The sequence below is a fragment of the Falco biarmicus genome, chromosome Z (genome assembly GCF_023638135.1).
Source record: "Falco biarmicus isolate bFalBia1 chromosome Z, bFalBia1.pri, whole genome shotgun sequence".
In the NCBI taxonomy this organism is placed as follows: domain Eukaryota; kingdom Metazoa; phylum Chordata; class Aves; order Falconiformes; family Falconidae; genus Falco; species Falco biarmicus.
Genome location: NC_079311.1, coordinates 48,501,985 through 48,526,489, shown reverse-complemented (window position 1 = coordinate 48,526,489; position 24,505 = coordinate 48,501,985). Strand labels below are relative to the sequence as shown.

General features: G+C 43.2%; 2 protein-coding genes across 12 annotated transcripts in view; one reads left to right on the top strand and one right to left on the bottom strand.

Annotated features, from left to right (window-relative positions):
* The window catches only part of FOCAD (focadhesin), a 121,404-nt gene extending 120,690 nt beyond the window's left edge, over positions 1-714 (top strand). For all 3 annotated transcript variants that reach the window (XM_056323863.1, XM_056323862.1, XM_056323861.1), the window contains exon 45: positions 89-714. In XM_056323863.1, coding sequence (XP_056179838.1) covers positions 89-162 — 74 coding nt within the window. In that variant the 3' untranslated portion in view covers positions 163-714. The remainder of the gene's footprint in view (positions 1-88) is intronic.
* Positions 715-4,822: 4,108 nt separating this feature from the next.
* On the bottom strand, positions 4,823-23,350 carry HACD4 (3-hydroxyacyl-CoA dehydratase 4). 9 transcript variants are annotated; one of them, XR_008819344.1, is made up of 9 exons: positions 23,232-23,325; positions 21,552-21,671; positions 19,346-19,449; positions 18,324-18,451; positions 12,058-12,170; positions 8,997-9,103; positions 8,132-8,263; positions 6,795-7,465; positions 4,823-6,001 (listed from the first exon to the last, which is right to left on the bottom strand). XR_008819344.1 is itself a non-coding variant. In XM_056323868.1 (8 exons), exons 2-8 carry the CDS (start codon positions 21,656-21,658, stop codon positions 7,383-7,385), a joined length of 744 nt encoding a protein of 247 aa, XP_056179843.1. In that variant the 5' UTR covers positions 21,659-21,671; positions 23,232-23,326; the 3' UTR covers positions 4,823-7,382. The 9 variants fall into 9 exon arrangements, 8 of the variants coding, with proteins under 8 accessions (XP_056179843.1, XP_056179839.1, XP_056179842.1 ...); XM_056323868.1 differs by having other exon boundaries at positions 4,823-7,465; positions 18,324-18,421; positions 23,232-23,326; XM_056323864.1 differs by having other exon boundaries at positions 4,823-7,465.
* Between the last annotated feature and the right edge of the window lie 1,155 nt (positions 23,351-24,505).

The following is a 24,505-nucleotide window of genomic DNA, read 5'->3' as shown; positions in this document are numbered from 1 at the left end:
TATATAGCTAAATGACTAGGAAGAAGACTTTCACATCCTTTCCAGTCTGGACTGCACAAATTCATGTCATTTCTCCTTGTCTTTACAGTTACACTTCTGGCCTTGAGATCTCTGGCAGAGTTCAAGAAGAAAGCAGTGTGGACTAAAGCTTATGGATGGTAGCTGCATGCCGTATCTTACTCAATGAAGAAAACTGTTCATACTTGAAAAGCCTAATATTAACACTCAGGCATCAAGAAGACCAATTTCAAAGAGGTTTCTTATCAGAAGGCTTATGAGAAGATCTGTAAAATGAAAAACAGCATTTTATTTTTCATTGATGGGAGTGGTGTTCTTTCACAAGCTGCCTAGCATGGTTTGCACTGAGCTGAAACTAAATGAGAAATACACATTTAGTTCTTTCAGTTGAGTTCCTTTAGTGACACCTGGAAGCCTCAAAAGCTGGAGTGAAATATTCCTTTAACTCATGTAAGCTTTTTAAGAATGGGTGAAAAAAAAACTTTGCAAAATTTGTTTGGATGTAGCCTATTTACTAAAGTATGCTTTAGTGTAACAGATGTATGAACGAGCTTTTAGTTTTTAACTGATCAACCTTTTTTAGTAATAACGCAATGCTGTTGTGCAGTAGTGAAAACACGTTGAAGGTATATAATGTGAGCAGGGTTTCTGAAAGGGGTGGTATGCTTGTCAATTTTGCAATGGCTTTTATCATGATGATTGAAATAACTCAATTATTCTAATGGCTGCAATGTCCTCAGCTCCGGGACAGTTGCAGTTTTCTTTCCACTTAAAACTGTTCTTGTCTCCTTTATCCTCTTTTTCATGTAAGGATAGTTTTTCCCTGCCTCTAGGCAAAAGGGACAATACAGCAATTCTTTTCGACCTTTGCCATCTTAAATAGATTAGCCCCCAACATTTTCCTTATTTAATAATCTTCTCTTTCTGAAGGAATAGAGAACACTTCCACTTTGCGGTCTTGCTAAGACAGACATTAAAAGGGGCTTTGGTTTAGCAATCCTCCTCGCTAGAGTAGAGACAAAAATTAACAGAATATAATTGCTTGGGCACTGATCCCTAATGTCTTTCAGAGCAGTACTAGTGAGAGCGTTGTTGATTTTGACCAGCTTACATGAAACGTTATCACACTGCATCTAGAAACTACACCCCAATGGAGGAATTCTTAGACTTAGACTTTTACACATCTTTTTGCATGTGTATCAGCATTTTAATTCAGACTAAAAGTTTGTCTTTTTTCAAAGGGAATCTCTGGGTAATGCCCACATGCTGTGTTTTAGTTTGCATTGTGGAGCAGTATGTAAACATCTAAATTAAATTACACTGATACACAGTAGAAAAGGTAATCCAAGAGCTGGCATAGCGCTGCCTGAGGGTGGCAGTGCTAACGAAGCTAGGGGAGCACTGAGGGTTTAGGAGCGTATCTGAAGTGCGTGTACACCAATGCACACAGCGTGAGAAACAAACAGTGTGAACTGGAAACATTGGTCAGCTCCCAGAGCTGTGGTGTCATTGATGTTGGCAAGACTTGGTGGAATGAGTCCACGGCTGGACTGCTGGGACACAGGGCTGTAGGCTGTTCAGGAGAGATAAGCAGGGAAGGTGAGGTGCAGGAGTTACACTGTATTTGGAGGAAAAATTTGACTGTGCAGCCCTTACAGTTAGGGCTGATCCACTGTGTGAGGATTAAAGGAGTTGAAAACAAAGGAAATGTGGATATCTACTGTTACTCATTCAGCCACAATGACAGCGTTGGTGTTACAGGCAATTAGGAGAAAGCTCTGGATTGGTAGCCCTTGTCCTTCATAGGAGATTTCAACGGGAATACCAGACCACTGTGATAAGCAAGTCTGGGAAATTCGAGAAGTATGTTGAAGATAATTTCTTGTCACATGTACTCAGTGAACCAACTAGAAAAGATGCCCTCCTAGACTTGTTTATAAAAAGAGGTCTCATGGGAGATGTGTTGGTAGGTCTTGGCCACAGTGATCATGAAGTAGTTAAGTTTAAATTTTTTGGTGTAGTGAGAAAAGTCAGCAGAGTTGCTACCCTGGATTTCAAGAGGACAAACTTTAAGCTGCTCAGGATGCTAGTTAGCAGTGTCGGCTGGGAATCTGCTTTGGGGGTCCATGAGAGCTGGTCAGTTTTTAAAGAACCACCTTTTAGAAGCACAGGAGTAGGCAATCCCTTTGTGCCAAAAGTCAAGCAAGCAGGTCAGAAGACTAGCTTGGCTGAGCAGGGAACTCCTCTTGGAACTCAGGCAGAGAAGAAATTCTATGATCTCTGGAAGCAAGGTCAGCCTTTGCAGGAAAATTAAAGAGCTGCGGTTTGCACGTGTAGCCAAAGGTCAGCTAGAGTTGAAACTGGGACAGTGTTGGGTCAGATAACAAAAAATTCTTTTTAAGAGCAAGAGGAGGTCTAAGGAAAATACTGGACCAATACCTGTTGAAGATGGTCACCTGACAAATAGGAATGAAGAAAAGGCAGAGGCATTTAATGCTTTTATTTGTGTCTGTCTTTAATAATACTGACAGGCCTTGGGCTGACGGGTCCTCTGAGTTGGAGGACATATAGGAGCACTGACTTGCCATTTGTGGACATTGAAACTGTAAATGACCAGCTCTATCAGTTGGATCTTTGTAAGTCTGTGAGGCCGGATGGGAATTATCCCAGAGTACTGAAGGAGGTAGTGAATGTTACAGCAGGGCCTCTCTCGATCATCTGCCAAAGGTCTTGAGAGTCTGGGGAGGTCCCTGCTGACTGGGAGCTAGCCCAGCCTTTTTCTGGTTTACTGGAAGGGCATAAGGGAATAAGGTTAGTCTAACCTCATTACCTGGGAGAAACTAGGGAGAAGATCATACTGGGAGCTACTGAAGGGCATTTAAAGGACAGTGCAGTCATCAGGCACAGTCAACACGGGTTCACAAAGGGAATATCGTGTTTAACTAATTTGATACCCTTCTACAACAAGATCACCCACCCAGTGGGTGAAGGGAAAGTGGTGGATGTAGTTTTTCTGGATTTTAGTGAGGCTTTTAATGCTGTCCCTCACAGCACCCTCTGGACAAGCTGTCCCACTGCGAGATGAGGAGGTTCACGGTGCACTGGGTGAGGAACTGGCTGAATGCCAGGGCTCAGAGGGCTGCAGTGGATGGGGCTCCGTCTGGCTGGTGACCGGTCACCAGTGCTGTTCCTCAGGGTTCCGTTCTAGGGATTGAACAGTTCTGTTCAATACATGTATCAACTGTCTGGATCCAGGAGTTGAACGCACCATTAGTAAATTTGTCAATGATAGTCAGCTGGGAAGTGCTGCTGACTCTCTTGAGGGACAAGAGACCTTGCAGAGGGATCTGAATAGACTGGAACATTGAGCAAGGATTAATGGCATGAAATTTCACAAATGCAAGTGCTGGATTCTGCATGTGGGATGGAGTAATGCCAGGCACAAGCACAGGCTGGGAGAGGAGTGGCTGGAGAGCAGCCCTGCAGCAAGGGGACCGGGGGTGCTGGTGGGCATTAAGCTCACTTGGGTCAGCAGCGTGCCCTGGCAGCCAGGAGGGCAAACCGCGTCCTGGGGGGCACCAAACACGCCGTAACCAGCCGGTCAGAAGGGGGGATTATCCCGCTGCATTCAGCGCTGGTGCAGCCTGACCTTGGGTACTGTGTGCAGTTCTGGGCCCCGCAATTTAGGAAGGGTGTGAAGGTCCTTGAATGCACCCAGAGGAGGGCAACAGAGCTGGAGGGAAGGGCTGCAAGGAGTGTCCTATGAGGAGCGTCTGAGGACGTTGGGCTGGTCTGGTTTGGGGAGAAGGAGGCTGAGAGGTGACCTCATTGCTCCCTGAAACTTTCTGGGGAGGGTAAGTGCAGAGGGAGGTGCTGATCTCTTCTCCCTGGGATCCAGCGACAGGATGGGTGGGAATAGCTCAGAGCTGCGTTAGGTGAGGTTCAGAGTAACATTGAGGAACATTTCTTTTGCGGGTGGTCAAACACTGGAACAGGCTTCCTAGAGAGGTGGTCGATGCCTCAAGTCTGTCAGTGTTTAAGGGGCATTTAGACAATGCCATTAATAACACACTTTCAGCTTGGCCGGCCCTGGAGTGTTCAGGCGGTTGGATTGTTGTAGGTCCCCTCCAACTGGAACTATTCTATTATAATACACCAGTGTACCCTACAACTCCTGTGTTCAGCCCACAGAACTAAACTAGAGCTGGTTTGAAGTAAAAGCTTCTGAAAGGCAGTCGGCTTGGCTGTTGGGTCCTCATTGTGAATCCGTTCATTCTATAGTTCCATTCCTGCTGGGCCGCTGTACCTGCAAGTGTACATGTAGTCTATGATGGAGAGACTACTACTCCTCCTGTTGTGTGCTAGTACTGAAGAAATGAATATGATTTTTATTTCTAGGTGGCCTCTTTCATAATACTATGTTGCTCTGGAGACAATGGCTTTCAAGGATGGAGGTTGGCAAGTTAGTTGCCATTGTATTTTAGATGCATGGGAAAGCAGCAAAGGAAGCTAGTAGTGAAGATACTGGTTGGACAAGTTCTTGTGACTCCAGCATAGCTGTTCTGTGGGCAAACAGAAGAGACAATTGTTTGGGTTTTTCTGTGTGTAGCACTTAGGTATAATTTATTTTCCACATTGTGTGTGTTTCATATATTTATTAATTCAATCTCACAATATATAGGCTGTACTAAAACTAGTGTTTTTTAAAATGTCAGGCAGATGCAGTAGCCAGATACCTTTCTGTTCCTAAAGAGATTTATAACCACTTTCAATTACCATTTAGTGTCACAAAACCAGACTTGACTTGGGGAAGAGTAATTTATTGCCAATTGTAAATAGTGAGAACAAAGACAAAACTAAAAACACCTTTGGCCCACCCCTCACTTCTTCCTAGGCTCAATGTCACCCATTCCTACTATTCTGCCTCCTCCCTCCCCAAGCAGTCCAGGGTGGGGAGGGAATGGGGGATGCAGACAGTTCATAAGCAGTCATCTCTGCTGCTTGTTCCGCTTCACACTGGTCCCCTGTGCCAGCATGGGGATCCCTCCCATGGGATATAGTCCTCCATGAACTGGTCCAGCATGGTTCCTTCTCATGGGCTGCAGCTCTTAAGAACTGCTGTAGCATGGGTCCTTTCCATGGGGTACAGTCCATCTGGAAGAGGCTGCTCCAGTGTGGGTCCTTCATGGGCCACAGTTCCTGCCAGGATCTTGCTCCTGTGTGGGCTCTCCGTGGGCTGCAGCTTCTTTTAGGACACATCCATCTGCTGCAGTGTGATTATCTTGTCTGGTGTGGTCCTCGGTGGGCTGCAGAGAGACAGCCCGCTTCACCATGGTCTTCTCCATGGGCTGCAGGGAAATCTGCTGCAGTGTCTGGAGCACCTCCTCTTCTCCTTCCCCACTGACCTTGGTATCTGCAGAGCTATTTCTCTTACATGTTTCTTCTTCTCTCTCACCACTGCTGTGTAGCATTTTTTACCTTTTCTTAAAATACATTTTCACAGAGGTGCCATCAGCTTGGCTGTTTGGCTCAGCAGTGCCCCGCGGTGCGGTGGCTCTATTTTGGAGCTGGCTGCAAGCAGTTGTGTCTGGCATGGGGGAAGCCCCTGGCTTCTCACAGAGGCCATCCCTGCAGCTTCCCCAGTGCCAAAGCCTTGCCTTGTAGACACAATACAATATCGTAGGTCATGTTTCCTCCTACACGGTATGTTAGCTCCAGGCAGTTTGATGACAAACACATTAGATTGAATTTCCCAGGGGGAAAACATCCATGTTTCACCTTCAGCATTTTGTACAGCGGTTTGATGTGGACTGGTCTTATTCTGGCTCTATTCTTTAAAGCTGTCATCCTATTCAGCTGCTCTGTACTTTCTTCATGTTGTCCACACTTGTCACTCTCATCATTTTGGGTCAGGCATAAGTCCAAGGTGGAAGTACTTCTGTTTCTCTAATATCGTTCCGAATTCCTACCTCTGTTTGCAGCACTTTCAAAAGAAAAAAACGAAACCCAGGGCTGACCCATACTATTGCATGCCTGACCTTGTTGCTTATGTTTGCAAATACTCCAGTGGTCACAATAGTCTGCAGGCATTGTCTGCCACATATGTTAAATAAATAGAAGTCACAGTAGGTGACCTTTCTTAACAATTGAGTTCAGCTTCACTCTTTCCTTATACCCTTTCCTCTTATGCTGCATGTTTAGAAAGTTATACAGGCAAAGAGCCTCTTCATGTTGTCTTAGTGTTCATTTTCCCTTAAAATATTACCTTCCCTCCAACTAGTATCTTTCTTCCCTCTCCCCCAGTTTTCAGTCAAGCTCAAAAAAATAGCCTCACTTTTCTCCTCCACTTGCTTGAATTCAAATGTAGGTGATAATTGATACGGATGAAAGATCAGAAAAGCCCTTGCCAGCCTCTAAGCAGTTACCTGTACATTTTTGCCTGTACAGTCCACTAGGTTGCTGTCCCTGTTCTTCATTCTCAACTTTTGGAGAGACTGTGTTATAGCTGCATTCTCATAGATAGTTCTACAGAAGTATGAGGAGCTGTTGACAAACGAGTAAAATGGCTAGAGTTTTGCACGTGGCTTTTGACAGTCATTCACTTCCCTTTAAAGAACAATATGTATTTGGCCTGCCTACATCAGACTTCGCATATCTGTCTGCTGTTCTGCATGGAGGAAGATCATTGTGGGGAGAGATTCTTAATCTCTGCCAGACAAATTTTTACTTCGGACCCTTAAATGTCCCCTTGAATACCTAGTAGATGAGTGCCTTACCTTTGTGGTTTCACTGCATTTTCTGGAATCTTGTTTGGAAAAGTGAAGGTTGGGCCAGGATGTGAGGGATCCTTGGTGAATGCCTGGGGCTAATTGGTATGTGACTGTCACAGATTGCAAAGTATACAGCTTCTGCTCCTTGAGAGATTTCAGTTCTAGCCAATTTATCATTTATATATATAAGGCCTAATATAAAATAACCTTCTAGATTAAATGGTATTGTCATTACTGAATATCTGTTGGTAATGAGGCAAGAATTAACACCAAAATGAAGGTTGTTAGTGTGATTGTGAGTGGAGGCACTTTACAGTTTTTTTCAGAGTTCTCTAATATATCTTAGAAAAAATATATTCATTTTCAAAATACTTGCTATTTGAAGTTAAAACTTTTCAAAAGTAACTAGTTCTTTTAAGCTGCTTCATTTTTAAGGGGCATTAGACAGTCCTGCCTTTTCTGAAAATTCTATACAGCCAGATAATGTGCATGCAGACAGAAGCTTTGCATTGAAATTTGTCTTATTTCTTTTTAACCTGTGATATGCAGCAACCCAATGGGAACATATTTCTTGTTTCCAAACAAAATACCAACTTAGTTTCTTTTCTTTTTGATGTTGCCTGTTCCTAGGTGTACCTTCCTTTCAGAGAAGAGGTTCTGGATGATAAAGCACATACCTGAATCAAAACACAAAACGGTATAAGAACAAGGGAGTAGAGTCCAAAGTGTCTTCAGTTCATTTAGAAGGAACAGTATAAGCCTTCACCTGGCAACCTTGCACAGTTCCTTCCATACACTTAAGAACAGAATGCTGCATCAACATGAGATCCATCAAATTAGTGTTAAAGCCAATGTTAGAATGAAGACTTGGCTGTAATGCAGCCTAATTCAGTTCACATTTTTCAGAAGTATTTTTTGAGAAGGAGGGGGTCTATTTACATGCAGATTTTGGGGTGGGCTCTTTTTCTCACCCCTTTGGATAATCAAACTGTACAAGTCTTAATTTAGATACAGCTTGTCATACCAGTTAGGAGGATGAGTCAGGAGGGGTTGCACAGCATGAGAGTATGATCAAATGGGAGTTGATATTTTTAGAAAAAAAAATAAGGCAAACTTCAGTAAGAAGCTGTAAGACCAGGATCACTGAAGCAATTTTTTTGTATTTTTATTTTGTAATTTTATGCCTCACACATTGTCTCTTGCAAATTCAATTATATGTATTTGGAAGACATAGGAAACTGAAACAGCTGGTGATGATTTCAGCTACACTGATTTGGGTTTTTTGTTGCCATAGGCATCCCAGTTGTGTTGAGACCCAGCTTTCTGGAATATGAGATACTTACCTACAAAGAGCACTAGCAGGTACATTTTCAGAACATAGGGGAAGTAGATTGAGAAGGTGAATGGAAATGGTAGCTTGATGGAGTATGTGCCAAAAGATTCAAAATAAGGCAGTGATACACAGATTGCAAATGCTGTAAAATAACATGGTAAATCTTTAATCAAAAGGAGATGGAAGATCATCAAAAAGCTTCATGTAAAAGTCAGCTTAAAGACACAGATAGGTATATTATATGCTGAATTTAACATGTCATTTGTATGCATATGCACATGTTTTCTACTTGAGTTCAGTTTTGTAGGTATGAGGTGCTAATTGCTCTTAATACTAGAATTAGCTGGAGTTTCCTATTCAATAATAAGTTCTGTCACTGCTTTCAATACAGTCTTGGTGGGCACGTTTCCTGGTGTAATATGATGAGCTGCTAAGTATGGCCTCAGTGGGAGTGAAGGTACCTTTGGGACTTCATGTCTAATGTGGTCATTCTGGAATGGGTGAATCCGTGTGTCTTCTGTGGGGGTATTTTCCTGCTTTACCCAGAAAAATGAACATTTTCCTATACAGTTAAAAAAAAAACCAAAACCAAACAAAAAAAAACCCCCACCAAAACAAACACCAACACCCCCCCCAAAAAAAACCAAACCAAAAAAAACCCCAAACAAAAAACCAAGAGAGCTCTGGTTCAGGAAAAAAGTATGGAAAAGGAAAAGGTAGGTGACGTGCAGGGTAATATGAGAGTACATAAACATTTATGACTACTTTGGGAACACAGAAAGAAATACCTTAAACATAGTTGACAATTGAACCGAACAGATTTTGCTGAAGAAGGTTAAGGAAACAATTCATTGGTACCTTTCCCATCTCCTTACCTTTAGCCAGAACTGAAAGGGGATAGAGCGGGATGCACAGTGAGAAGTTGAGCCATGTCAGTGGTAGGTAGTATATTCCCATCCTTGCTAACATGTCGTAAGTGTACCTGCAGCAAGAGGAACAGCAGAGGGACTGAGCTTTTGTCTTTCAAGAGAAATTGCTGGAAAATCCAAGGGAATAGCAGAAGAGCTTGGAGCTGCCTGTCTTGAGAAAATTTCAGTGCAATACTGCAACCGTTCTGTTCAGGCTGTAATTGATGTCTGAAAGTAGATGGTTCATTGTTTCGGAAGGGCTGTCTGTGGTGCTACCCTAGAACAGGCAGGCAGAAATACAGCCCTCTAGCCAGAAGACTCTATCAGAAACCAGCAGGATTTCATATCGGGCCATCAGAAAATGGATTTCAGATAGGGATGCTACAACTGAGGGGGGCAGGCAGAATGTGACTTTTTTGGGACTGAGAAAATACTGATTTATGACAGCTGTACTAGCTAAACCACTGCTTGAGGAGGCTAAACAGCAAGGTAATCGCAGGTACTTAACCTTCTGTAATATGGCTGCCCCTCCCCTGGACCTCAGAATGGGTAGTAGATGCAAAAAAAAGCAGTTGCATTCCAGTGTACTGCAGTGTTTTATTCTTGCTGTGGCTGTTACTGTTGCTCGCTGGGAGACCAGAATGCCTACAACTTCAGTCTCCAAAGGTGAGCTAATCCTACCTAGTTTGACCTAAAAGTGGTACGGCAGCTTTCCAGACAGTGGAGAAACAGGTCTGATCGCATTTTTGGTCAGCTGAAAGGCTTTTTGCCCTGTGGTCTTGCTGGAGATACGAAAATAAGGATTTTTAAGCCAATGTTACCCAGAACTGTTTCTGACAGGTGGGACCAGCATTAAACAGATTTTCTGTATTCCCTTCTTATTAACTCATTTGATTAATATTGCATCATACCTGGACTGTAGAAGAGTCTTGATAGGCTATAAATGTACCATCTTCTCTCAAGTTCACCCTCTGCAACCTCAGGATTGTCTCCATTTTTTTATTAGTATTGCTCTTAAGGCATAATCTCAACCCAGTACAAAAAGGAAATAGCTACTCCTTCTTTGTATACCTTCTTGGGTTGTTTATGGTGTAAGCAAGAAAGATCAGTTGCAGAAAACCTTGCAGAATTTGCTGTCAGTATATCATTAGCCATAGTGCACAGGATATTTATATCCCTGAAGAACTATGTGGAAGAACTTGTAATACTTCAAGAGCAGTCGGCTAAGGAATGGGATAGATTCCTGTACACTTAGAGGTGTGGCTGCTTCTTTGAGGTGCTAGGACGTGGCACAGATACCAGGTAAGAATTGTAAATCTGTATGAGTTGTGTTACACATTATTATTTGAATTTGGTCGTTTGCTGCTATAGACCACAGTATCTTACCTATTAACAGCTGCTGTTACTGATACAATGCTGGACTGTGTTCTTTAGCAACGATAGAAAATAGGACTATTAAGCACTGACAGGACTTAACAGCCAATATTGTTAACAATTTTGGCCTTTCTCCAGTGGCACAGAACCCTTTCATTTGAGATGAGGTTCTACTGTTTTAGCTTTACAAACTTCAAAAAGAAATGGGATGGAGCAACAGTGCAAATAATTAAAACAAGTAGCAGTTTATTAACACATGTAGTACGAATACTCTGAAGCTGACTTAAAATCTTTATCAATCCTACCTGACATTTACTTTTCCAGGTCTCTTATAGCATACATTTCCTTTCTGCCTAAATCCATATTTCCCAGTCAGTCCCCAAAGAAATTAATTTAAAATAGCAGAAAGCTATTTTAGCAGAAAGAAAAATTATAAAGGAAACATTTTTGCTCCCATACAGAGCTTGTCATGAGGGCTATGCCTTGTTAAAATGCTTCTTGATTCCATATGTCTTCCCTGCTCTAAGTTTACAAAATGAGGTCCATAGAGATTTCAGTTACATTTGAGAAATGTTACTGACTTAGATATCAATGCAAAAGTCAGTAATGTGGAATTTTCACCGTTACACTTTTACCACAGGGAGATACTGGTAACCTTCCAGCATGGAAAATTTTTGAGATAAAAATCCCGAGTTGTATTCCTATCCATTTTGCCTCACATGGGTTGTCCCTGTGGTGTGATACATCAGAATTCTCAGTCTCTTCAGCAGGATCTTTTGGCTTTTTGGAAAGCACAGTGCAGTTAACCCAGAATTTCTGTCTCAGTAAGAATTTCTGCTGGTGCTGCCTTACTGTAAGTCACTTTGCCTCTCAACTATGTGGGTTTTTGTAAAAATCAGTAAGTAGCTGTCCTGGCTTTGGCTGGGATAGAGTTAATTTTCTTCTTGGTAGCTGGTACAGAGCTGTATTTTGGATTTAGTATGAGAATTTGCTAACACACTGATGTTTTAGTTGTTGCTCACTACTGCTTATTCTAAGTCAGCGACATTCCAGTCTCCCACGCTCTGCCCGTGAGCAGGTGCACAAGAAGCCGGGGGGGACACAGCCAGGACAGCTGACCCCAACTAGCCAAAGGGGCATTCCGTGCCATAGAACGTCACAGTCAGTACATCAAGTGGGGGGAGTTGGCCTAGGGCTGCCAATCGCTGCTGGGGGACTGGCTGGGCATCGGTCAGCGGGTGGTGAGCGGTTGTGTTGTGTGTCACTTGTATTTTTCACCTTTGGGTTTTATTCTTCTCTCCCTCTCTCTCCTTTTCATTACAATTTGTTACTATATTCTATTTTGTTTCAATTATTACATTGTTCTTATCTCAACCCATGACTTCCTTTTTCCCAATTGTCCTCCCTGTCCCTTGGGGGGGGGGGGGGGTAGGGGGGTGGCAAGGGAGTGAGTAAATGGCTGTGTGATACTTAGTTGCTGGCAGGGGTTAAACCATGACAGTAGCTTACAAGGTCCAAGGTTTTATTTAAAATGGATAATACGTTTTTCTACCAATTTCAAAATAATGTATTGAGCCTGCAGCACAAGGGGAGTGGGGTTCTGCTCCCAAGAACGACCCATTTTCCATTCATGTTTTCACTATTGAGTCCTTACCTGACCACATCTAGGATATTCCAAAGGAAAAATAAAACACACACAATGTATTTCCCTTGAACTTCTTCCTGACTGTTAATCACGACAAACAAAACAATTATTCTCTCGGTGATCTGAAAAGAAAAAAAGAATAGTGAATTCAGGTAGTACCTTCTATAGCTCTCATTTCTGTGCCATTTTGGCAAAATACGAGGCCACAGGTGAATTCAGTTTGCTTTACACAAATGCTACAGTGAACTTTTTGCTTCTTGCGCAGCTTCTGTTCAAGACCTCATTTGCCTCCAGCTTGGGAAACTGGAAACTTGGTTGCAGCATCACAGATCTGCTATGGTAAGGGTGGAGATTTGCTTGCCAACAGGGACAACTTGGGTTTGTATCCCAGGAAACCAGTGAATGAGCTGGCTGAGATCATGGGAGCAAGGACGTCTCCCGCTGTGGCCTGGTGCCTGGAGGGCTGGCAGGACTAAGCTTCCTTCCTTGTAGGCTGCATGTGGGGGGATACAGAGGGCCCTTGGGTGGGTGGTGTAATGGGCAGTACTAATCTCATAGTTGCAGCTCCACATTCCATAGCTCAAAGATCTGCATCCCAGGGGATCTCTGTCCTGTACGATTTGCAGAAACGACGAGAAAAAGCAGGATTTCATATTTTTCTGTCCTTTTTCCTGTCTAGGAGAAGTGGCTTTGAGCTTGTAGTGAATGTGAATTATTGCCGTAATATTTATGTCATAACATATTTCTAGTGGTTGATCCTTATCCAACACACAAGGTATGCCTTCACAAATTAAAAGATATCAAAGTGGATCAAACAGGCAGTGTCTCCCTTCAAAAAATACTTTGGCAATATTAAAGCTCATGAAATTAAAAACAAGTGTGTCTTTGCAGCTTTCTTGGACAAGTTTCCTATCAGTATCCATGCCTTGCCCAGTATTGCCAACAGTTGCTTGTGAAACTCTTCCCGGAATGATACTGGTTTACTCTGATTTATACTCTTATTTTAAAAGTCTTGAAGGAGAAAATGTGCATGTATTCAGTTGGTATGAATCAGTATAGCTTTATTGGTTTTTTTATATCCACTGCCATCTCTTCCATAAGGTACTATAGGTTTAATGCTTTTATGATGTTTTACAAAGATGTCAAATCAGTGAAAAGTCATGAAGTGAAAATAGGTTACCATGGTGGGTTTTACAAATGCACACTTCTTCACTTGTTTCCCCCTTCCTTTTACTTCTGCTTTAAACAGATAAGAACTTGCCTCTCAGCAGGTTTGTGCAGTAGTTTTGCCACATAATGTTTATGAGTTCTTGCATGGAACATTGTGGCTACAGACCTTTTTTTTCAAACCACATCTGTCAGATAAAGCAGCCACCAGTTCACTGTTCAGCAAAATTACATGAGAGCAATTTTTCATACAGAAAGACAGCATGTCCATCCCCTAAGTTTCTGGTTCCTCATCTTTAAAAGCACTGAGGGGCCACAACAAATAAAAATGGTTTCGTCACTTCTCACCCTGCCCTGACTGTAATCTTGTGCTGCTGATCCCATTGGTCCCTAACTGAGGGATTGATTTCTACGAAGGTCAGATGTTGACAGACTTCTCTATAGATGGGCCACAAAACAGAGAGTGAGCTGTACTAAGTCCTGTGTTGGTATGGTGATGCTGAGGAACCTGCCAAGAAGATGGGGGAATTGGAAGTACTGATGCAGGATCTGAAACCAGATAGAACAGAGATAGGAGAAGCATGGTGGGATAACCATCACAAGAGGGAAATCAAAACAAAGGTAGAAGCAATGTGAACATTGAAAGGGATTGTGTGCTGGAGAGAATAAATAAAATAGAACCTGTGTTAAAATTGTTTTGTTGAAGGGTGGTAAAGGAGTGCAGCATTGGTGGTGTGGGCATTTTGTTACCAACCCTGAAATCAGACTGGGATGTGGGGAGAGAGTTCTGCAATATTGTTAATAGGAGAGGGATTTCAGGGAATGCTACAGGCAATTGTCTCACCTGTAGACCAAAGCTTTAGCATGATAATGAAAAGATGGACATGTTTTCAGAGGTGAGGGCTGGCGTATTTTCCAAACAGTCACTTCATCTTCAAGAGGCAGCTGGTGGAAAAGTGCCAGAAAAAATCATGGGTCAAGTGTTCAGGAGCTGATTCCATTTCAGTGAGAGAGAAGGATAAGCAGTAGGCAGGTAGCTGCCATCCCCAACTTCAAAAGGATGAGCACTGGCCGATGAGATGGAGTGGCTAGAGACCCACAACTCAGCCTCATGGTCTGGGAGCGGAAGAGTGGGTTTCTGTTGCTCTGCAGGGCGCAGGCAGATGCATAAGATGCAGTGAGTATCACCCAGCTGGGGCTCAGTGGATCTTCTTCATCAGGAGAGCACCAGAGATGCTCAGCCTCACTAATTGCAGGTGTTGGAAGTCAGTAATCAGACTGTGTGAAGTAGGTTAATCACCTGCAGGAGCAAGGAACCAGACCGACACAGAGCAGGTCCCCTGTAGGTCATCTTTTCCTCTTAGGCTGCAGTCTCAGCCAGCAAGCAACGGGATGCACAATGCAGCCGTCAGAGGCCAAGACTGAAAAGTGCCTGTGGCCTTGCCCTGGAGAACGTCTTCAGGGCAGGACACAAGCCTGGCTGCTCAGGGCAATTGTGGTGTCCTCGTGGGAACAGACAGTGTCATCCTACCTCTTCTCTGTGTGAACCAGGAGGTTGCCTGCCTGTTCGCCTTTATTCCCCAAGACATTGTGCTCTTTCCTTCCGCAGCACTCTCACCTTCAGGTAATCCACACAAATCGAAGGTAGGTGCAGGGGTTAGTCAGAGGCTGGGGACCTTCTCAGCAAGTGGCCAGGCAGGGTGTTACTTGAAGAACAGATACCGGTAAATGTCCATTGATATATTGTGCCCCTAACACATATAGGGGTCTGTATATATATATATACACACACACACATGTATGCGTACATATACATGTATGTATACACACATACATATATACCCAGATAGATAAAAAGGATGTGCTGCTGCTCAGCCACATCTTTTTTCTTCTATGGATCATCTGTCCTTCCATGAATGAAAATACGGTATTCTCTGTTGCTGCTGTCTTGCTTAAAAGCAAAACTAGAAGCCCCGTGTTTTCATGTTCATAAAAAGGAAGTATAGGCTGACACCTCACAAAAGATAAACACAGAGGTTTCATTTTTCATTCCTTCTTGTTCTTTGTATTAAAATCAAACTGGAATTTCCTTCCTCTCCCAGCACGGGGGCTCTCACAGGACACAGCAGGTTCTGTAGAATGGCATAAAATTCCGCAAGGCAGCCTGGGCATTTGAAGCAAGTAAGTGAAACAGACCAAATTAGACTGACTGAGGTTAGGGCAGGAGCAGGCAGCACATTCACTTCCATTTTTTAATAACCGTGACTGTGCAGTATCATACTTGATACCTGAAACCGTTACATAGCTCCTCTATTTAGTGGCTGTTTTAAAAAAAAAAGTAAGAAAAGTGCTACTTAATATTTAGATTAAATTAAAAATTAATAGTTTTATCACAAAGTCATGGTACATTGCTGCTATTCCGGTAAATCCAATCCTGTTTGCACAGGATGAAGAACTGGTCATGTGTTCGCAAAAATGCCAGTCTTTCTTACATCTTCCCTACTCTCTCTCTTGCTAAAGTACCAGTCCCGTCAGCCTTTACTCCCTGGCCATACAACTTAAATGTCATTATCCTCTGTTCTGGCAGCTGCAATGAAATGTGACATGTTCTCCTGTCCTCTCAATCACTGAAGCTGCAAATACCCTGACAGACAATCCTTTGCATCAACTTTGTGACCTTCCTTGTCTTCCCTTCCTCCAAAGCATCCATCACACAGGACTCATCTTTCTTTCATCCCGTGACTTGGCCTTGGCCACCCAACCCTTCTCAGGTGCCTGGTAGACTGAGACTTTGTCCCTTAGTGGAGCCATTCTGAATGGGGTTTTCCAGAAAACACCTCTGAGTTTGTTGTTCCACTATACTGTAATGTGTATCTCAAAGTGTTCCTTGTAAATGCTACTAAACCATGATAAATGAGATGTTAGTCAGAAATCCTGCATTCAAGCTCTGCTTAAATCTTGTCTCTGCTCTAATTGCCTACACAACAACCAGCCAACACAGGGGTGCTTTCACAGCTTGTTTTATTCAAGGTGAGAGCCACCTGTTCTCTCACCCTGGAGGTCACCTGAGATGAACCTCACAGTGGGTATGCATGTGCATGGCCTCAGGGATGCACCTCAGGTTACGTTTTAAGCTTATAGTCAGAACAGGGGGTGGGAACGCAGAACAGGGCAGCCACTGTGCAATCCTTGCAGTGCCCTGACTGTGCAGTAGTCCAGTAGGCTGCAGTAAGATGAGCATCCCTGACCGTCTTTTCCCCAGTTCATTGTGGAAAATACATGTGGGTTTTGTTTTGTTTTTGGGGTTTTTTTTCCTAAAAGGCAGGGATCAAAGTGTGGCAAGGCACATGGGAGTACTGTTGGCACACAACTGCTTAACCTGCACTCTCACAATAAAAGCAGGGCAACCCAAGTGAAAACACCAAAAAGCTTGTACATCTTGTTTGCACAGCATGAGTCTACTGATAACATCAAGGCAAGAGAGTTGTGTTTGCAGTGAGAGAACACTTGGGGACAGAACCAAGTAAGGATCCAAAGCTATCTTTCTTGTGAGGCAAACATTTGGAGTCACAGTGCCTTATCCTTCCCTGACCCACCTTCTCACGCTGCCTGGAGAGCACTGCAGTAATTGCACTGCCCAAGAAAAGCCACAGTTTTCTTGCTTAGAATATCCATTTCATATCTAGTGTCTTTTGTGGCAGCATGGAGCAGTGTTTGTGCAGGCTTCCTGATCTCTGCTTCTGTACGCCTGGGTAGGAAGGGAACAGACGATGTCAGGGCTGGGGAATGTGTAAACTCTGCCAGGACAAGCCTTGCTTTAATGACTCTTAGCATTAGCAGGCTGCTCTTCTCTCCAAGAGATGATGTGAGATTTGTTACATGACATGTTGGATAGAAGACTTCCCCCCTGCCCCCCCAGATTAGTATAAAAACATGTAGATTTAGGCAGGGAAAAACAGTTAATTGCATTTTGATTCATTTGCTACCATACTTGGCAGCATAAGAACAGAGATCTGTATTAGTCAATTTCTAATGAAGGTTGAAAAAGAGGAACATTTTCAACACATGCAATGTCATTTGACAAAAATGGGCTATCCAGAAAACTAAAAACATAACTAACTACTCTTAGTCTTCTACCTTCTGACTGCTGAGAGCAATGCCAGTTTCACCATTATTCAAATAATAAAGATTGGAAAGGTTTGAAGATAAACTCAAGTCAAAATTTTTACTTTTTCCAATGCATTAATACCAAAACCTGAGATTTACTTCCAACAGAAAACAAGAGTGTATTAAGAAAAATATCAGAGAATTATCTTGTTTTCTGCTATAGCGCTTGATCTTGTGGCTGATTTTCTGCCTACAGCTGAACATACGCCCTGTAAACCCTCTAAGAGTGTCAGAACCTCTGGATGTTGCCACAGTTTGTCCACGTCTGGGTTTGAGAGGGCGGGGACCCTTACAGCAAAAATATGACAATTCTCCTTTCTTTCCCCTCCCAGCATTAATAATTCTTCAGTCCCTCAATTTCTCTTTCTTAATTTTTTTCCTTCCACATGTCATGTCTGCCAGCAAACCCTGTTTCAGGAGGTTTGATGTGCTGGTGGATTTCTCATTGCCATCCCTTTGGTAACCCACAAAATCTTGTCTTATGCTTGTCTCCAAAATAAATATACACTTGTCAGTGAGGAAATGGCATGGAAAATAATTAGCTACTGAAACATAGGCTCTAAAATGTTGTCTTCTGGCTGTAAACAAGTTGGCTGTGGAGGTGGTATCCTCAGCTGCCTATGGCACCCTAGAAATGGGGGCTGCCACGTTTCTGCAGATGTCCACTCCTCTGGACATCTTCCAGGTCCCTGCTGTTGTGGGCTGGGCATGGGGCACTCACTGCTTAGTTTGACTCAAAAAGAAAAAAGTTGAGAGCGGCTCTTTCCCAGCCCGGCTCTGAGGGCTGAAGACCTGCAGTTAGCAGACCATTAGTGGGCCAGGTTGCCTGAGGAAGGGTGCAGGTGGACCATTCAGGATAGTTCAACCTGGGCTTGTCCCCAGGGACAGCCGTGTCTGAAATTTGTCGGTCCTGGAAGGAGGGTGTTGAGAAATGGACTTACCTGCAAAAACCTGGGGAAGAGGCGGCTTTTATCAATGCCAGTGAGGATGTGTAGGATCTCCAATATAGATAACAACTGGCAAAGGCGCATTACAAGCCCTATGGAGTAAAATGTGTCGGCCAATGAATCTACAGGCAAAGCAAAGAGGAAAATTAAGAGGTGGTTATAGAGTAAAAGTCTGGACCAACTACTGGGTTTGCTCTTGCCCTGTCACCACTGGAGATGACAAGAAATAAAGTTCATGCTGCACCAAAATTTTGGGTAGGAGAAGCAAAGCTTCGAGGCAGGGAGGAGGCAGTCCACTCTGTGTGTATGGCTCTGGCACAGGGGCGGGAAGCTGGGAAAAGAATGGGATCCGCTATGCTTGATGCATCAGGGACCAACACGCAGAATATGTTGGTTTAGAGATATCACTTTAGGATATTTGTAAATATGAGGAAACGCTGAGGAAATGTATGAGGAATACCTAAACATGAGAAGAGGTTGATTTCCTGCCTGTATCTGTACCCATGGCACTTCCTAAAACAAGTAGACCACAAAGCAGCTATTTTATCTACCTACAGCTCTCCACCATTATAAATAATTCTAAATTTCCAGTCACTAGTTTTCTATTTTTGTGTTATAAACCCAGGCAACAGAAAGAGTAACATGTAATGTTTTTGGAGATAGTCATGTGCAATAACCACAAATATATTCTCTTTTAGTGGCCAATAAGATTAGTGTTCACTGTAATGACTGGACCTAGTCACATTTGGGTCTACGTCTAAGTCAAACATTACTAGCATGCTGCTGAATATTAAAGCTCATTAGCAAAATAAAAGCTTCATTCCTGATGTTACACAGGCAGAATGTAGGTACTAGTAATTTTTTTCATCCTGTTTCATGGAAGAAACAGTGTTTTTCTAGTTGAAAATACAGCCCCTTATATTGAACATACACCTAAATCCTTACTTCATCTATTTGATGTGTCTGTGTGTCATTGCCTCTTAAGATGTTTAAGGAGAATATAGAAGGAATCCTACCTTTTCCAAATGTCATGAACCTGATGATCATATTTGTAAATATCCAGGAATGTCCACAGAATTGCATTAAGTCATACACAAAGAGGTAGGTGTTCATGGTAAAGCTGTGAAGGATAAAGTGGATAAAGCAAACTGTATGACTTACTACAACATTCAAACTTTTTGAACTGTAGAAACTGAACCCTCTTTGGATATACTAGTAAATCAAAGGAAAACAGCTGAAACATAAACAGGTCAGTGAAAACCGTCTGTGTCTGTTAGTGGTCACAGAATGGTATTCTCCCTACTGGATCAAAGGCTCCGTTGTTGGTATACCTAGATTATGCCTAGAAAAATTTTCTGAGTTTCCACCAGTGATTAGGGTGATTTGTGGCCATACAGTGAAACTTATGCCTCCAGAGAAAAAAGTAGCCCGACAAAGACACTCCATTGAGTGCTGGCATCAAGCCTGAGCCCCTTGGCTTGGCTCTGCCTTCACAGTGTGACCAGACTTAAGGGACTGCTGGGGTCCCACCTGCCGCAGCCCTGCTGAGGGCCTCGGACTCCAGCAGACACCAGCCTCAGGACTTCTGCATCTGGGTGAGCTTTATCTTGTTCTTCCCAGAAGACATACCTCTAGCATGCTCTGAAGACAGCTTAAAGTACAATGCAAATAATTTGCAGTGTCTCCAGCAGACAGCATAGTATTTATAAAAATGTAGCTGAAGAAATGGGAAAGCAAGCCACAGTTCAGTCTGCTTTTATTTGATGCAGCCTGAAGGATGGATATCTGTCTTTCCCTTTTTTCACCAGCTTGCTCTACAGATTTTCCAGATGAACATTAAACTGGGGTCTTCGCCTTTCTGTAAAGCCTGTGTGTTTCAAGTTGCATTTAATAAAGTGAACCTTCTCCTGTTGGAGCAGACTAACTTCTTACCGATTGTCATAGGTAATCTGACTTTTTGCAAAACTTCATAGGCTCTGGAGTTACTTAATTTCGCTTTCCTATAAATGTATTTACTTCTGACTTATTCTGGAGAGAGAGGCTTACTTGTCCACCACCTATGAAAAGGATTTTTTACCTTCTGGGCAAATGAATTTACTAATTTTGTACTAGAATTTATCTCCTGTGTTCAACTAATTTCCTGTCCCCAAAAGTAGTAACATCTATTTAAGCTGCCCCTTGATCCAGTGTGTTCATGCAATATGTCTCTGCCATCAAACTTCATTTCATTTGTATCTGTATATTAACAAACACAGTGATTTTCTGTGTTGAGAAATACCTATACCCAATAAATGCATATACTTCATTCCCAGCATTGGACCAAGACAGTAAATAACAATATACACATCTGTAAACTGATCTAGATAAAATGTTCTTTTAAATTTTTAATCTAAGTATATCCTAGGGAGGTCATAGAAAATTACATTCTTCCTTTCTTCCTGTTACACAGGATGGCAGCTATTCATATAAACATTTCTGTAAGAACAGAAAGATTTATTGGCTTAATTTACCTTCCAAGAGACTTAAGTGTCCCATGAAAATATGACGTATGAGGGCCCAGGCAAAGGACTGTATTCCCTGAACACTCCTTTTGGGACAGGTATGATAGAACTGAATTGAACTAAAATTCACTAAGGTCTATAAATATTGACCCCAAATCCCATCCGCTTTGTTACTGAATGACACTTTGTGTGCTCTTGTGGTAAGAAAAAAAGATGGCTTACCGTACATTACAAAAAGGGGGAAAAATCAACATTCTGATTTAAGAAACAACCTTATTACTGGATGGATAGGAATTACTGTAGTGGGTATGAAAGTTACAGGAACAGTTGTAAAAATCTTGAGCCAGCACCACCACCAGTCTCTTTGGTCTGGTATTGCCACGTGGGCTTTGCATGGGGTGCAAGATGAGCATATGGTTTCTCTCCTTCTCAAGTTTAGTTTGCTACATCTGTCTCTCATCCTCAGAACTTGTCTTCCAGTGATCTGGGCTTATTTTCTAAACTTTTCCTCCATTGGCTGGCTAGGAAATTGTTGTCTTTACAATTCTTAAGCTGCTTAATCTTGCCTAAATGGGGCGTAACCAAGAAATATTTGTAAACACAGCTTCATGCTAGTGTTTTGGCAATATGGCAATACATATACACACTGTAAGCATTTATGGAGAGCCCCATGTTCACAATGAGAGTAGAGATGTGCTGGTGGACAGCATGCAGATGTTACCTGGAGAACTGATCCCAGCCCCAGTGCTGCGAGCAGTACAGCTGCCTCATTTGGTGATGCTCTCCGCTGTGTGAAGGAACAGCCCTGATGTCAAAGTGGGTTTTCATCCTGCGTCAGTCCCTGCACAAAAGATACCTATGACTAAACAGAAGACTTCGACGGAAGCGAAGTAATCTGCAGAGAATAAAAGACAATTTCAGTGTAATTGAAGGAAACTGAAATGTAACATCTCTAATATCTTTCTTATCCAAAGGCTGATGTCTTTACCTAGATAACCAGGAGGAGACTGAGGATAACTTATTTTACTGTCCTAGCAGTTTTTTGTCACAACACAGAATTCAGTCATCTGTTTCTATTTGAAAAGTCACTGGCAGAAGAATCAGGCTTTCATTACATTACCTGCTCCCCTCAGTTCACAGCAGGTATCATTCCACATTCAGCTCACAGAGCCTGCTTCTGCGGCACCCTTGCAGATAACACGCTGACTAGCAGTCCACCATGTAGCTGTTCAGTTCCTGAGCCTGACCTTACAAACCTCACTTGGCCTCCCTGGTGCCTGGCTTGTAAAATGGGCTTGCTGCTGCATTTGTTCCGTGTAGTGTGATGTGCTTTAACACTTTCAAGTTGCTTTCATGTGAAGGCACTGGGGGAGCACTGCACATTTCAGTACTCTGCCTGCATTGATGACCAGAGGAAGAAACAGATGTGGGTCCTGCAGCAGAGAGACCCACAAGGCTGGGCTTCCTGTCTGCTGTTTTATTTGCCAGGTCCACATGACTTACTGTGGCTGATACTATAAGCAATACATTGAAGTGCTAGGGATGCATGCATCATATTTAGGATCACCCTTGTGCAGTGGAAAACTTTATCTGCTTTCCTTCTGGGATTAAAACCTAGGAAACTAGACAGAACCTAAGGCCACTCAGAATTAGCACACACAGCAGCATGCTCCCAAACATCCTGTTTTCCCTTTTATTCACCGGCAGAGATATTACCAGTGATAAAGTTTTAGCTTGCAAAGCCTGACATATTTCCACAGTTGTATTTTATTATTTTCAGCGTGAAGGTCTTCAGTGTGTCTCTGTGGTAGCTGTCATCTGAGGTAAGTACAGAGGTAGGTGCCCTCAGTGTCTGAAGGGTGGTCAGGACTGTGTCCCACTTGAGCTAAGGTGACGGCACAGCAGCGGCACCCAGCTCGGGGCAGCCCTTGCCTGGCTGGGTGTCCCAGGATGAAGGCCACACTCCGGTCTTTCTCAGGGGGGTCCCACCCAGGTCTGCATGAACTGGGCAATTCCCTGCCTTCAGCGCTGTTGCACTCTGCTGCCTCTCCATGCGCTCATACTGGTTGGCCACACATGAGGAAGCAAGCCTTGTACTGAAACCAGAGAGCAATGTTCCTTTTTTTTTTTTTCTCTCTCTCTCTCTCTTTTTTTTTTTTTTTTTCTGCAGGAAAGGTCTGCTAGAAAAGCCCCTCTGCTGACATGGTTTCCTTTCAAGTCATACTAGTCTGATCCCTACACCCTCCCCCTCCCAGCCCTGTGACAAGCTGCAGGAAGAATGCTGCCGAGAACCAGCACAAAAAATGTACTTTTCTCTCACAGGCATATCCCGCCCCCCTTTTTTTTTCCATTCCTTTTCCCATTTGAGCCATCTAGATCACCTGCGCTCAAGAGGTATTACCTGTTGCAGGGGTCGGGTTGCTGCTGCTGCTCCTGATCTTTCTCGTTTTTTCTTTCTACAGCTGCAACAGCTGTCCGGAGGAGATCACCCCTCCTCTTCCCTCTTCCCCCACCCCACAACGTCACCACATGTAGCACTACGCAGGAACGGCGCTGTACTTCCCGAGAAAGGAGTTCCTAACCCCAAATATTTGCACTCCGTTTGCCCTGCTCATTACCCTGCCTAGCCTAGCCAAGCTTAGCCTAACCTGTCCTAACGTAGCCTGAACTGGTTTCTTGCTGTCGTACCAGTAGACTAGTCTCTAAATCCCACTGACTTTATCTCTTAACCCAGACCACTATTTCAAAGGATTGCTGGAGAGGAGAAATGCAAAATTAAAAATTTGTTTTTCTTTTCAGTTTCAGTCATCAGCACTACAACAATGCTAGCCATGCAAGCAAAGGATAAGGAAGGCTGGGAACATAGCATAAAAGGAGCAATTTACATTATTTCAGATAGAGGAAAGAATTTTCCACTTCTTATCTAGAAATGTCTCTTTATTCATGCCTCTGTGGAGTACGGGCTCTACTGGCAGAGGAAATGTATGTGTGCATCCTAGTTTACTTCTACCCTTAAGTGTCTGGAGTATCTCGGCATAAATCAGATGAAGAAGAATGTCGTAACATGTTTGTAAACTGCCTTCTCTCAATAAACACGTTTTCCCACTGGCACTCATGTTGAAAGCACATCACATCCTACAGTGGGAGGTGAAATTTGATGCTATGACTGAAGAAGTCACCAAGGAGACAATGAACATAGGATGTTACGCATAAGTACAAAAAGTCTGGGGAATAAAATGTGCTTTACTGGATCTCATCCTTACTGTGAGCGTTGTTGAGCTCCTGAAAAGACCATAGTCACTGCCTGCGGTCTCCTGGAGAGGTCAGAAATGCCTCCCTGGCAAACACAGGGGGACAGCATTTTTCCTGGTTATATCATCTTCCATCTGGGACTTTAGCAGAAGCGTCATGCAGTTATGCCTGGCTTTCCTGCTGGTGGAGCAGCTTGCTTTTACTGCTCAAAAATCATCACCTTTTTCTAGGCTAAAGAATGTATTTTCTTTCTCAGGAGGAAACAATACACCAGTCCCAAATTAAGGGTTAAACAAATGGCTACTGAAAGGTTCAGCCCATAGCTCTTGTGAAACAGCTCCCACACTGGTGCCTCCGGGAGGACCACTGGCTGACTGAGGCTGCCAGGAGTTGAGCTGATGACTGCAAGACCCAGCAGCAGGG